The 13910-nt window shown below is 36.3% G+C and overlaps 1 protein-coding gene and 1 long non-coding RNA gene across 9 annotated transcripts in view; one reads left to right on the top strand and one right to left on the bottom strand.

Moving 5' to 3' along the window:
- The window catches only part of LOC126765920 (tetratricopeptide repeat protein 39B-like), a 124407-nt gene that overhangs the window by 91518 nt on the left and 18979 nt on the right, over nucleotides 1-13910 (bottom strand). For 2 of the 8 annotated variants that reach the window (XM_050483626.1, XM_050483620.1), the window contains exon 1: nucleotides 9065-9758. The exons of 1 other annotated variant lie outside the window; for it this stretch is intronic. Coding sequence is in view for 2 of the 7 variants with exons in the window: in XM_050483620.1 (XP_050339577.1) it covers nucleotides 9065-9078 (14 nt within the window). In the remaining 5 variants the exon portion in view is untranslated. 5 more of the 8 variants (XM_050483624.1, XM_050483621.1, XM_050483625.1 and 2 more) reach the window with 5 other exon arrangements.
- On the top strand, nucleotides 8728-9191 carry LOC126765971 (uncharacterized). The gene is made up of 2 exons (XR_007668668.1): nucleotides 8728-8826; nucleotides 8878-9191. It is a non-coding gene; the product is annotated as an uncharacterized LOC126765971 (long non-coding RNA).

Here is a 13910-nt window from a genome sequence, read left to right as displayed (position 1 = left end):
GGTGTACTACGTGCAACACCAACGATGGCATTTAATGCCATTCTATTTGTAGCCACCGTGCACCTAAACGACTATCAGACTCTGGGAAGTCTTCTCGCACTTTGATTGCATCTCTGATAACTTGGACCACTGCGCCACGGAACCAACTCCTAACAACTACTTCTCTGCTCATATACCTTCGAGAGATATGTAGATGGGCGGAGTCGTTGGAGAAGAGGTGCAGCTTCAACAAAGCAAAGGGAGGTATGTATCCAATCCGGTGCAATATATGGGTCTCGTGCGAGTTTAGCAATCGCTGACCCAGAGTGGAACACAAAGGCCTATAGAACTATTAGCTCTTAGTAATGTTTACATGGACGCAATTATATGTGTCCTAACTGTCCACTGTCCCATTAGCACTCACGCGGTGACGCTATAAATTTTGTTGGACGCAACTTGTCAAATTGCAGAGAGAAAGAAAAAGTGAAAACATCTAGACACTTTCTTCTTCACTGACAAGCCTTCGCCAGACTAAGAATGAAGCATCTGGGTTGCAATACTTTCTACGAAGCTTGCGAAGCTTTATAAATTTGTGACTTACTCAAGGCGCTTTGTAGATCCGGCGGTCTTTTTGATCTGTATTTGAGAGTTCTGGACATCACAACAAACTAGCGTATCTAGCAGTTCAAGTAAGATTACTCGTGATCTCACCACAATCAGCCTATTTATCTAACCTAAATAATAATTCAGAGCCGCCAAGAAACATCTCGTCAAGTGGAAAAAAATTAGTTCATTTAAGTTGGCAGTATAAACAAAAATAAACATAAAGTTTATAATAATATAATAATAATATTTAAACAAAATATGCTTTGAATTATTTATTGTTTGCATAGGAGTAATGGTAGATATTGAAATTGATAATGAATCATAACATTAGGTGCATCCACCTCCCTGAATATTGGGAATTTGTTACCAAACATAAGAAAGGACGTTAACTTCGGATACACCAAAGCTATAATACCCTTTACAAATACAAAAAACTCTTACAAAAATTTTTATCGGTCAGCTATAGTGACTTGATCTGGACAATTTCTTGAGAATATTCATACAAACACATGATTCCTATCGTATGGCAGCTATATGCAAAATTTTGCAAATATTAAAAAGTCTTGCGGTCTATACAAGTCAGGGTGATGGTTTCGCTAGTTGGCGCTGAAAGCGCGTAGTTCTAGTTTTATTCGTCGCATCGGGTTATGCTATACCTTTTTGGAAAGCTCATTTCACGCGCTAACACGTGTTTGATTGATTGTCGTTTCGTTTTTTAAGTCGTTCGTGAGTTATAGCGCCGCAAACATGGAGCAAAATAAAGAGAAAATACGGCATATTTTACAGTACTACTACGATAAAGGCAAAAATGCATCTCAAGCCGCCAATAAAATTTGCGCAGTTTATATACCCGATACAGTTTCATTTCCACCGCACAACGATGGTTTCAACGTTTTCGTTCTGGTGTAGAGGTGGTCGAAGATGCGCCACGCTCCGGAAGGCCTGTCGTCGAAAATTGCGATAAAATCGCTGAATTGGTCGAAAGAGACCGGCATAGTAGCAGCCGTAGCATCGGTCAAGAGCTGGGCATGAGTCATTAAAAATTCATTTCAATTTCAATAAAAAAAAAAACCAATAAAAGTACCGCAAGACTTTTTTGACAACCCATTATTTTATTTTTTTAAATTGTTAGAATTCAGAATTATTTATTTTTGTTAAGGTGAAATATATTTTAACATTAGTTGTTGCATTTCAATACGCATATTTTAAGGTGTTGCAACTTCATTGTCTGTAGTAATTTTTAAAAATTGTTGATTGACAACCTATTACAAAGTATTAATCTAGGATATTTTTGTAGACAATGTTATAAGTTTTCTCGTCGGGGTGCAAATATGCGTAAATTCTGGGCATTAGATACACGTGAACAGGCTACATAAAGTTGACCATGAGAGAAGCATGGGTTTTCTAAATGCACTCCTGCTACCTGTAATGTTTGTCCTTGTGCCTTGTTTATAGTAACAGCAAAGCTAAGCTTGACGAGAAACTGAACCCTTTTAAATTGGAATAGAAGGTCAGTGGGAGTAATTGGTATGCGAGGTATTATAACACTATTTCCCTTACCGACACCTGTTAAAATAGTAGCACCAAGTATGTTCTGTCCCAATTTTGTTATCCGAAGCTTTGTTTCATTACATAGCCGAGGAGCATCTAGATTTCTTATAAGCATTACTGGTACATTTATTTTCAATTGAAGTTTATGTGACGGTACACCCGATAGTTCAAGTGAATTTAAAAACTCCACAGGATATGAAGTACTTAGTTCCGTATGTATAATTGTATCCATTGACAAATATTCCTTCATTTCTCCTTGAACCTCGTTTAAAATGTCAGTGTTGCTCTTGCACACAACCCCTGATCACTACACAAATTTTGTTGCAATTCCGGAAAAACATTAGCAAGTCCTGGAGAGTCCGGTTTAATGCTTCTATAGCCTTCTTGTGAGACATGGTACTTTCATCCCACACTAAAAGCTTGCATTCTCGTAGCACCCTACCTCGTGAACTTTTTTTACTAAAATTTCAGATGGGCGAATCTTCCTGTGAAAAATTCAATGGTAATTTTAAAACAGAATGTGCCGTACGACCGCCGTTTAAAAGCGTCGCGGCAATACCTGACGAAGCTATAGCAACTGCTATTTTTTGGTCTTTTCTGACGGACATCATACTTAATATTATAAATGCGAATGTAAGTTTGTTTTTGAGCCAATAATAATCAATGGATGATTATGATATTCAATTGAAGGATCATATCGAAACCCAGTAACATTAAACACAGCCCAATCATTACGCATGAAATTTCGGCGGCGCGTGGTCTGCATGTCTGCATTATGAATTCTTCTCACCTGCGATTGTACTGGTGTTTCTATCGCTCTTCTAGTTGTCTGCAGTGCAGCTTGTCTTTCTAAACGAACTCGTGCCTGATAAGGCGTTTCACCTGCTCTCAAAACTCTTTGCCGCTCTGCTTGTTGTTGTCTTCTCAGCCCTGCGTGAACCGAAGTTTTTTGATTTCGTGCAACTTTTGCGGCACGGGCCCGCGATGAAATTTTGGATATACCAGATTTCCGCTTCCGAGGCATTTTCTAAGAAAATATATATATCGGGTGATTTTTTAAGAGCTTGATAACTTTTTTTTAAAAAAACGCATAAAATTTGCAAAATCTCATCGGTTCTTTATTTGAAACGTTAGATTGGTTCATGACATTTACTTTTTGAAGATAATTTCATTTAAATGTTGACCGCGGCTGCGTCTTAGGTGGTCCATTCGAAAGTCCAATTTTGGGCAACTTTTTCGAGCATTTCGGCCGGAATAGCCCGAATTTCTTCGGATATGTTGTCTTCCAAAGCTGGAATCGTTGCTGGCTTATTTCTGTAGACTTTAGACTTGACGTAGCCCCACAAAAAAATAGTCTAAAGGCGTTAAATCGCATGATCTTGGTCAAGAACTGCCCATGCATCCCGAAAAATGCACTGTTTGGTGTGGTTTGTACGCTGGTGGAATCATTGGACCGTATTTTTTCAAAGATGCTGTTGGACGCAACGTTACGGTGAATGGCGATCGCTATCGTTCGATGCTAACAAACTTTTTGTTGCCAAAATGGAAGAACTGAACTTGGTTGACATGTGGTTTCAACAAGATGGCGCTACATGCCACACAGCTCGCGATTCTATGGCCATTTTGAGGGAAAACTTCGGAGAACAATTCATCTCAAGAAATGGACCCGTAAGTTGGCCACCAAGATCATGCGATTTAACGCCTTTAGACTATTTTTTGTGGGGCTACGTCAAGTCTAAAGTCTACAGAAATAAGCCAGCAACTATTCCAGCTTTGGAAGACAACATTTCCGAAGAAATTCGGGCTATTCCGGCCGAAATGCTCGAAAAAGTTGCCCAAAATTGGACTTTCCGAATGGACCACCTAAGACGCAGCCGCGGTCAACATTCAAATGAAATTATCTTCAAAAAGTAAATGTCATGAACCAATCTAACGTTTCAAATAAAGAACCGATGAGATTTTGCAAATTTTATGCGTTTTTTTTTTTAAAAAAGTTATCAAGCTCTTAAAAAATCACCCGATATAATAATAAAGTGACTGCTAACCACAAAAATTACTGATTACCTAAAAAAATTGAATAGTTTTATACTGCATGTAACGACAGAAGAAAATAATAATAAATATAGAAAAATTACAAACATTTGAAACTATGTATAGTATATTCAATTGAATTGTATTGGCGTCACCGCCGGTAATACAGTGGGACGGTATTACAGTATTCATAGTTGAAACTTCATTACTGTAATGCTAGATGGCGATGAAGTAGCTAAATTTGACGATTTTTTGACAATTTTTTTATCTTTCTTAAATTTTTTTTTTTTTTTTATATAAAGTACCCTATTTTACTTCCAATACCTTCAGGAGTATATGTACAAAGTTTCATGATGATCGGTTTAGTAGTTTTTGCGTGAAAGCGTAACGAACAAACTTACATTCGCATTTATAATATCAGTGTGATTATATAATAATATTGCGTAATAAAGTGTAAAGTATAGAGAATAAACACTCTTTTCATGCATTTGTATTTTTTCTTATTTAAATGTAATAAACGAATAAGTAATAATATAGAATAATATTGGGTGGTCGATAAAGTTATGCCGAAGGCCGCCAACGCCGAAAGGAGTACTACGCGAAAGTACTTCAGTCACCCCAGGTATTGGCTCGAGTAGAGTTATCTTTTTAGAGCGACATGATCTTATTGTAATGTAAAATTGTTGTTCATACCAAATGAACACATCCCTGCATTGTCCTCCTAACTCCTCTAAATACGAATTTGAGGACAATGCAAAAAAAATTCTACAGCGCCAACATAAAGACGGAGAACCCAACAAACAGAAAAACACAAATAAAAGGGAATACCTCACTGCGGACGGACTAAACGGAGCAATATCAACATGAGCAGCATCAGCAGCAATATCAACGATAACAGCAGCAGAATCATCCAAGTATCAACCCGGGAATAAGTAACCACAAGAGGTTATATTTATGCCCATATTTATATTTGCAATTATCCTTAATTGTATAAGCCCGCATAATTGTATATACATACTAACCCACACATATTATTTAGTAAACTTGTTCGCTATACACTCAAATACACAAAGTTGAATTCTATTGAATTCTAATAATTTTATTTTATTTGGCACACCAGCAAACACAACGTCAAGTACCCCAAAAATTGTAATATATAAAAATATTTAGGATTTTCACATAATCTCATAAAGTTCGAAGTTATAATGATCCGAAAACATAGCATTCAGAGCTGTATTTGCGTAAACTTATTTTAGTATGCAATCCAACAACAAATTTTTTAAATTAGTATAAAAATTTATGATTTTACGATGCGTTATGACACGTTGTGAGTACCCCAATTACACAGTACAACAGCTAATCTGGGGGGTGAGAAATTCCAAGTCAGGGTGATGGTACTAGGTCAGTATAGTAAAACCCTCCAAGGGTTTGGCGTTCGTATGTGTCAGTTTTTTTTTATGACCTTTTAAATGTTATAGTGAACGAAAATTGGGTAGCAAATATAGTGTGTAAAAGCTGCTACAACCGTCTAATGGATTGAAAAAATGGATAATAGTGGTTCGCGAGTTATGTTAAACTACGTTTTTGCCAAAATGTTTCAACTAAGCGAAAAAACATCAAGATAAGGAAAAAATTTAAAAGGTCATAAAAAAAACTGACACATACGAACGCCAAACCCTTTGAAGGTTTTACTATACTGACCTAGTACCATCACCCTGACTTGGAATTTCTCACCCCCCAGACAATAATCCCAATAATGTTCCACAGTGTTATATTACAATGATATATATTGTATAATAATATCATAGAGTTTTACTTATTTGTGTTTATTAACCATAAATAACATATATGGGTCAAACCGCGTCAAGTGGTCCACAAAAATTTCGAGAAATCACCGATTTTGAAAATTAGCAGTTCATTAGGAAGGGGACCAGACCCATATCCCGTCACATAGATATTTCGTCACAATTCTTTTTTGTGTTAAAGTTATTGAAGGTTAAAATTTAGAGCATGAGAATATTGTAAAATTATGTTCTCATAAACTGCTGAAGATAAATCGATGAAATTTTGTGAAGTCAAAGAAAAATGTTCGTGCTATATTATAGAGATTTCTTCACAACCCATTTGTTTAAATAATAATAGGTTTCATAATTTTTTGTTAAACAATTGAAATTTTTTAAGTGTTCATCACGGTAAAGATCATTAAAAAGTATGTGTCACAACGCGGAAAATATTCACCGTTAATAATCTGCAAAAAAGTTTTTGTTCATTCATACCATTCCAAAGATATTGAATTTTTTGTCCCCCTACCGCTCTTAAAACGTATGGCACATCCATTGTTGAGCAGTGCGCTTAAGCTTTTCTTGCGGCACAGATGTCGGGAGCTTAAGGTCCGTATCTAGCACTGAGTAATTGCTCTAGAAAAAAATACATTATTTCTTCAAGTAGTTTTGACAGCTGGTTACGCATTGTGAATGATCCACATTAGAAGAGCAAGAGAGAATAAACAAGCTTTGTGTGTAGAATGTATGTATGCATGTGTATAGTAACATAAATATTTTCATTCAATTTCATAATAATGGTTTTAACTAATATAGGATGAATTTAACGATTACTTTGAATTTCCTTCAAGATTGTTGATTTCATGTTTCTTCGCAAAATCAGGTTTGCCATATTCGCATTTTATTGAAAAAATTTATTAAAAATTAGTACTAGATTTCTTTAGAGCTGCATACTAGCACAATAAAATTTACCGCAAGAAAACCAACCGCGGTAAATTTTCTTGACCATTTTTTAAGCGTTTTTTTATATGAAGTTTTTACATTTATTGAGAGCTAGATACTAAGCTTTACGAGCGAACTGTGCAACGATGGTTGTCCTATACGTTTGAAGAGCGGTTGGGGGACAAAAAATTCAATATCTTTGGAATGGTATGAATGAAGAAACATTTTTTTGCAGATTACTAAAGATGAATATTTTCCACGATGTGTCACATACTTTTCAGTTTTTTTAGAGTGAAGAACCCTGAAGAAATTTCAATTGCTTAACAAAAAATGATTAAAAACAAAGGGACCGTGAAAAAATATCTGTAATATAGCACGACCATTTTTCTTTGACTTCACAAAATTTCGTCGATTTATCTCCAGTAGCTTATGAGAAAATGATTATACAATTTTATCATGCTCTAAATTTCACCTTCAATAACTTTAACAAAAAAATAAAGAATTTTGACGAAATATTTATATCATGCATCTGGTCCCCTTCCTAATGAACTGCAAATTTTCAAAATCGGTGATTTTTCGAAATTTTCGTGGACCACTTGACGTGGTTTGACCCATATACATAAATAAAAAAAGTGTTCACAGCTCAATTATAGCTTGAAAATGTAGGAAAGAATTTTTTATTATAGTTGGTATAGAAAAAATAATCACGCGAAAGTACAAACAAAGAAAACGCTGTCGTTGAAAAATACTTCATATTTGGTTTTTAAGATGTGGCAAAGCTGGTTTTCTTAATAATTGTAAATACTCTAACCATTTTAGCCATGAGTGGGCTAAGTGATTTTTAAATTAACAAATTTAGCTAAAAAATAACAAAATAAAAGTGAAATGTGAATTTATTTCAATGTTTAAAGTGTATTTTTTTTTGTTTTTGTGTTATTAGTACAAATTTTTGAATTTTTAATCGGGAATATTTTAAAAAATATAAGGGGTAAGTTTTAGAACAGTATCCCCCGATTTCGGGGTTAAAATGAGTATGTACGAATAGAGGAGGTCCTCCAGATAAAGAAAAATATATAGTTGCCGCTGACTTATGGTTTTTGAGATATTTGCATTTAAAGTTCATTAATTCAACTATTTAAAATGCGTGTTTCTCCGATTTATAATGAATTTTACACCTATATTTTTAACTTTTATATCCTCTAACACTTCACTATGTCGTTTCTAAGCATTTATTTTATATTAAATAGTGCAAAATTAACTTTTATTCAATATACTAAGGTACGGCTTAATTTTTTGGCATTCATATACTCAACTCTAGAAAATTGTAGGGTGTTATGTAACATTTTTTTTGCTACTTTCGTGGAAATCAAGGTGTTATGTTAGCATTTAAGCTACATATAAATTATGAAGATTGATGAGCAACACTTTAATAGATATTTTGTAATGCAAGTGCTTACGTTATTCATTATTTTAATTAGTTTACATGTTTCTTAAATTTTACTGGGAGATTACTTGTTATGTAAGTTGTTTTTTTTACAAGTGTTAAACACGCTTCAAGAATTTCTTAACTTTTACATGCAAAAAGATACAGTCCTGGGTGGTAAGCATTCGTTTGACATATACATACAAATTGGTTAGCTGTTACAGCAGAAAATTAGTTGAAATTTGCATTTAAATGCAAGAATATAATTTTATAAATAGTTTATTTAAATAAAACAAGCAATCTAAAGTTAAAAAACAAGATTGGCTTTATGTTTTCTGTCGGTCAAATGTAAACAAATAAGGTCGTAGAAAATTCACCACCGAGAAATCAAACACCAGAGACACATTTTATGCATAACAACTCACTACTTGCAAAATATCTGATTATCAGTAAATCAATGTTTTAAGGACGAAATATGACACACTACGACGTTTAAATCATCTATTATAAAAAGTTACCATAAATAAATCATTTTTGATTTATATTAAATAACAGTCTTTGCAGTTTTTGCCTCTTATTTACAACCTCAATATATACACTGCGTTGCTACCGCTGGAAATCCAAGATGGCCGCTATTCACCCCTGAGAAAGCTACCACGAAAAGGTTTTCTACTGTTTCTACTGTGGCCGTACTGACGGGTAAGAACATCCATATGTATATACTTAGATAGATACACTTATAAACACTCACATTATAATATGCATATGTGCAACTTGAAATTTTCTTTTACACTGTGTACTGCATTTTAGTTGGTTGCTATTTTATTTGTTTCGTTACTGTTGATCTGCACCTTTTTTAATACAATGTTCATTTAATATGCATACACATTTACATATTAATCTCTAATCAGGTTTTTATATCAATATTTAGTGATTCTTGCACTTGAATACAATTAACAACTTTGAAGTAATTAGTGCCGCATTTTTTAATCGATGTATTTCACATTTGTTTTGACACTGTTTGATTGTTATAGCGAATGGTTCTTAAATACTTCACCTTCTCAGCTTCGTGTCGGATATATGTATGTATCTACGCGATTGTGCAATTGTGTGGTATTAATATGTATGTCTCATGTATACCCTTATAGCAGTTATTCTCCGTTGAACAGACCGTCCATATCAACATACATAAAAATGAGAATAAATAAATTAGTTTGTGACTTCACCACGGAGAGTGTGAGGTTTTGTTTACGGCACGATTCTGATTACTTTGTTAGTCTTGGACTGAAAACGAATTTCGGTATAAATGGGATATGTGCTGATAGGGGAGCATCTCCGTAGGAGGAATATGTTGTTAACACTTATATTTTTTAAAATGTTCGCTTCTAAAAATTAAAAAAAATTTATGTGCACATGATATTTCACAATGTTTAACTAAATTTTTTCACATTTTTCACTTAGTATTAAAATATACACTTTAAACATTGATATAAGTTCACATTTCACTTTTCCATATACATATGTATATGAATAATATCTGATTTATATTTAATAAACACAGATAAGTAAAATTATGTTATCTTTATACATTATATAAAAAGTACGTGTCACGTTGTTTGTCCTCGTTGGACTTCTAAGGTACTGAACCGATTTTAGTAAAATTTAGCACACTGTATTCAGTTCAAACCAACTTAGATAGAACTTAGAAGATAGGAAAGTAAAAAGAATTCATAAATAAAAAATACAGTGAAACCTCTATTAAGCGGGAATCTCCATTAAACATGCACATTGTTGATGTTTATTAAGTACAATCTATTAAGCGGACAACTCTATTAACTGGACAGACCAGACATTGAGAAATCAGCTTTAAATTCGTTATTTTTTCCAATGAAATTAATTTGTATAAACATATTCAAAATTAAACCTCAAGTACAATACCTTGGATTCTTATACCGATAAAAACGTTTTCGCCTTTACTCCAAAAAAATAAATTTTCATTTTATTGAATAGATTATTATATAAAGAACGGTATGAAATGTATACCACAGCAACGCTTGGCCGGATCCACTAGTAATTTTATAAAATGTACATATGTATATAATTGTAATAAAATATTTTTTCACAATGTTATAAAAAGTTTTTTATAGTGTTATATAATAATTTGGAATTGCGTTCTACTACTGAAGTACTTTCGCGCAGGACTTCTTTTTATGTTGGCTGCCTTCGGCCGCGCTCTAAAAAAATTACCCTGGTCGAGCCATTCCCCAGGGTGACTGATGTATTTTAGCGTAGTACACCTTTCTCTATTCTTTACACTTTATTACGTAATCTTATACATATATAAAAATGAAACGCCTTTTCTGTACGTCCGCGCATTACGCACGGAAAAACGTGAAAATTTGCACGGGTATTCCTTTAGTCCTCGAGAAGGACCTAACAGCGGACTTTTTTGCAAAATCACCCTCGATTTTGCAATTTATGTCTTCTATTTATATTTATATATTATATTTATAACTCAAGAACGGCCGAAAAAATGGCTAAAATTTGGTGATGAGGTATGTTGGAACCTTGGGACTGGCATAGGCTACTTTCTATCATTTTATGTTAAAAGTCACAACAATTCCTAAATAAAAAGATTATATTTCAAAACATAAGCTTGTGTTCAATATTCATGTAAGAATCGTTTGAACATTTTTTCTTCAAAAATACAAAGTAAAATCACCCAGCTACTGGCCTGGGGGGCCCATTCAGCTAATACCAAAAATGGGCAAATGGGGTTGGTGATGCGAATATATAGCATATCCCTCCCAAACGTCAACCTCACCTTCGCGCGGTACCCCCTCTTCACTACGAACGAGCCTCTGACGACCGAGTAAAGGCGGTATAACCTTAGCACCTGCGAGGTGGAAACTCCTAAGCCATTGCCTGCCTAGAGGCGAAACTGGCAGCCCCGAAACTAGACTCGGATGCAGAAGGCTAATCAACTACACATCTCAAACCCTCTGATTACCGAAACCGAGGTAAACAAAGTTAAGATTAAGCACGATAAATTAATGATGTCCTTCAGCATGAAAAATGGATTACAAACAGGGACCTGGAATGTACGCTCATTGTTAGAACCAATTAAACTACCGCAACTTTGTAAAGAATTTATACACTAGAAACTCATTCTTCTTGATCTTTGCGAGGTTAGATGCGCCGACACGAGCGAAATTACAACAACTTCTGGTGAAACGTTCCCTTATGGTCACGAGGAATAAACGTGGAACTGATATTGCAAGTGACCATCATCTTCTAATTGTGTCAGTCAGACTCAAAGTGGTTCAAATTCTTCTTCTTTATTGGCGTACACACTGCTTACTCTATTGTAGCCGAGTTAACAACAGCGTGCCAGTCGTTTCTTCTTTTCGCTACGTGGCGCCAATTGGATATTCCAAGCGAAGCCAGGTCCTTCTCCACTTGGTCCTTGCAACGAAGTGGAGGTCTTCCTCTTTCTCTGCTTCCCCCGGCGGGTACTGCGTCGAATACTTTCAGAGCTGGAGTGTTTTCGTCTATTCGGACAGCATGACCTACTAGCGTAGCCGCTGTCTTTTAATTCGCTGAACTATGTCAATGTCGTCATATATCTCATACATCTCATCGTTCCATCGAATGCGGTATTCGCCGTGGCCAACGCGCAAAGGACCATTAATCTTTCGCAGAACTTTTCTCTCGACTCTGGCTGCAGTTAGCGACTCGCAAAAGAAGATACAGAAAAAATTCGACGTAGAGAAAGTAAAAGACGACTCTACTTGCGCAAGGTTTATCGAATCTCTGAATGCATCTGTCGAAACAGAACACACTCTGACTAACGACTGGAATAGTATAAAACAAACTTTCCCAAAAGCAGTGGAAGATTGTATTGGATTCAAAGAATATAAACGAAAATCATGGATTTCAAAATCCACATGGTGGTTAATAAACGAACGCAGAGAAATAAAATTTAGTTAAATTCTGCTAAGACGAGATCCGCCAAGGCGGCACTACACCACACTTACAGCAAAACCGACAAGCTGATAAATAAAAGCGCTAGAACGGATAAACTAATCTGGATTGACAATTTAGCTAGAAAAGCGAAGGAGGCCGCCGAAACGTACCGCACTCGTGACCTGTATCAAACGATACGGCAACTGACAAACGCAACACTCAAAACCACCAAACCGCTCAAAGATGAAAATGGCAAACTGACAACGGCCAAAGATAAGCAGACTACCATCTGGGAGCGTTATTATGAAAAATTCTTCTTCTTCTTAATTGGCGTAGACACCGCTTACGCGATTATAGCCGAGTTAACAACAGCGCGCCAGTCGTTTCTTCTTTTCGCCACGTGGCGCCAATTGGATATTCCAAGTGAAGCCAGGTCCTTCTCCACTTGGTCCTTCCAACGGAGTGGAGGTCTTCCTCTTCCTCTGGTTCCCCCGGCGGGTACTGCGTCAAATACTTTCAGAGCTGGAGTGTTTTCACCCATCCGGACAACATGACCTAGCCAGCGTAGCCGCTGTCTTTTAATTCGCTGAACTATGTCAATGTCGTCATATATCTCGTACAGCTTATCGTTCCATCGAATGCGATATTCGCCGTGGCCAATGCGCAAAGGACCATAAATCTTTCGCAGAACTTTTCCCTCGAAAACTCGTAACGTCGACTCATCGGTTGTTGTCATCGCCCAAGCCTCTGCACCGTACAGCAGGACGGGAATTATGAGCGACTTATAGAGTTTAGCTTTTGTTCGTCGAGAGAGGACTTTACTTTTCAATTGCCTACTCAGTCCGAAGTAGCACCTGTTGGCAAGAGCAATCCTGCGTTGGATTTCCAGGCTGACATTGTTGGTGGTGTTAATGCTGGTTTTCTGTTCTTCCTTGTCCAGTCTGGAGGAAGCAGAACTAACGGCGCGGGTATTGAGACCGATGATATCAATATCATCGGCATACGCCAGCAGCTGTACACTCTTATAGAAGATGGTACCTTCTCTATTTAATTCTGCAGCTCGAACTATTTTCTCCAGAAGCAGGTTGAAGAAGTCGCACGATAGGGAGTCACCTTGTCTGAAACCTCGTTTGGTATCGAACGGCTCGGAGAGGTCCTTCCCGATCCCGGTCAGTTTACACAGCCGTATTAGTTTTGCGGGGATATCAAATTCAGACATCGCGGCATAAAGGCAGCTCCTTTTCGTGCTGTCGAAAGCAGCTTTGAAATCGACGAAGAGGTGGTGTGTGTCGATTCTCCTTTCACGGGTCTTTTCCAAGATTTGGCGCATGGTGAATATCTGGTCGGTTGTTGACTTTCCAGGTCTGAAGCCACACTGATAAGGTCCAATCAGTTTGTTGACGGTGGGCTTTAATCTTTCACACAATACGCTCGATAGAACCTTATATGCGATGTTGAGGAGGCTAATCCCACGGTAGTTGGCGCAGATTGTGGGGTCTCCTTTTTTTATGGATTGGGCATAGCACACTTAAATTCCAATCGTTGGGCATGCTTTCGTCCGACCATATTTTACAAAGAAGCTGATGCATGCTCCTTATCAGTTCTTCGCCTCCGTGTTTGAATAGCTTGGC

This window comes from Bactrocera neohumeralis, unplaced genomic scaffold, assembly GCF_024586455.1.
Source record: "Bactrocera neohumeralis isolate Rockhampton unplaced genomic scaffold, APGP_CSIRO_Bneo_wtdbg2-racon-allhic-juicebox.fasta_v2 cluster11, whole genome shotgun sequence".
NCBI lineage: Eukaryota > Metazoa > Arthropoda > Insecta > Diptera > Tephritidae > Bactrocera > Bactrocera neohumeralis.
This window is presented reverse-complemented; position numbering and strand designations above follow the sequence as displayed.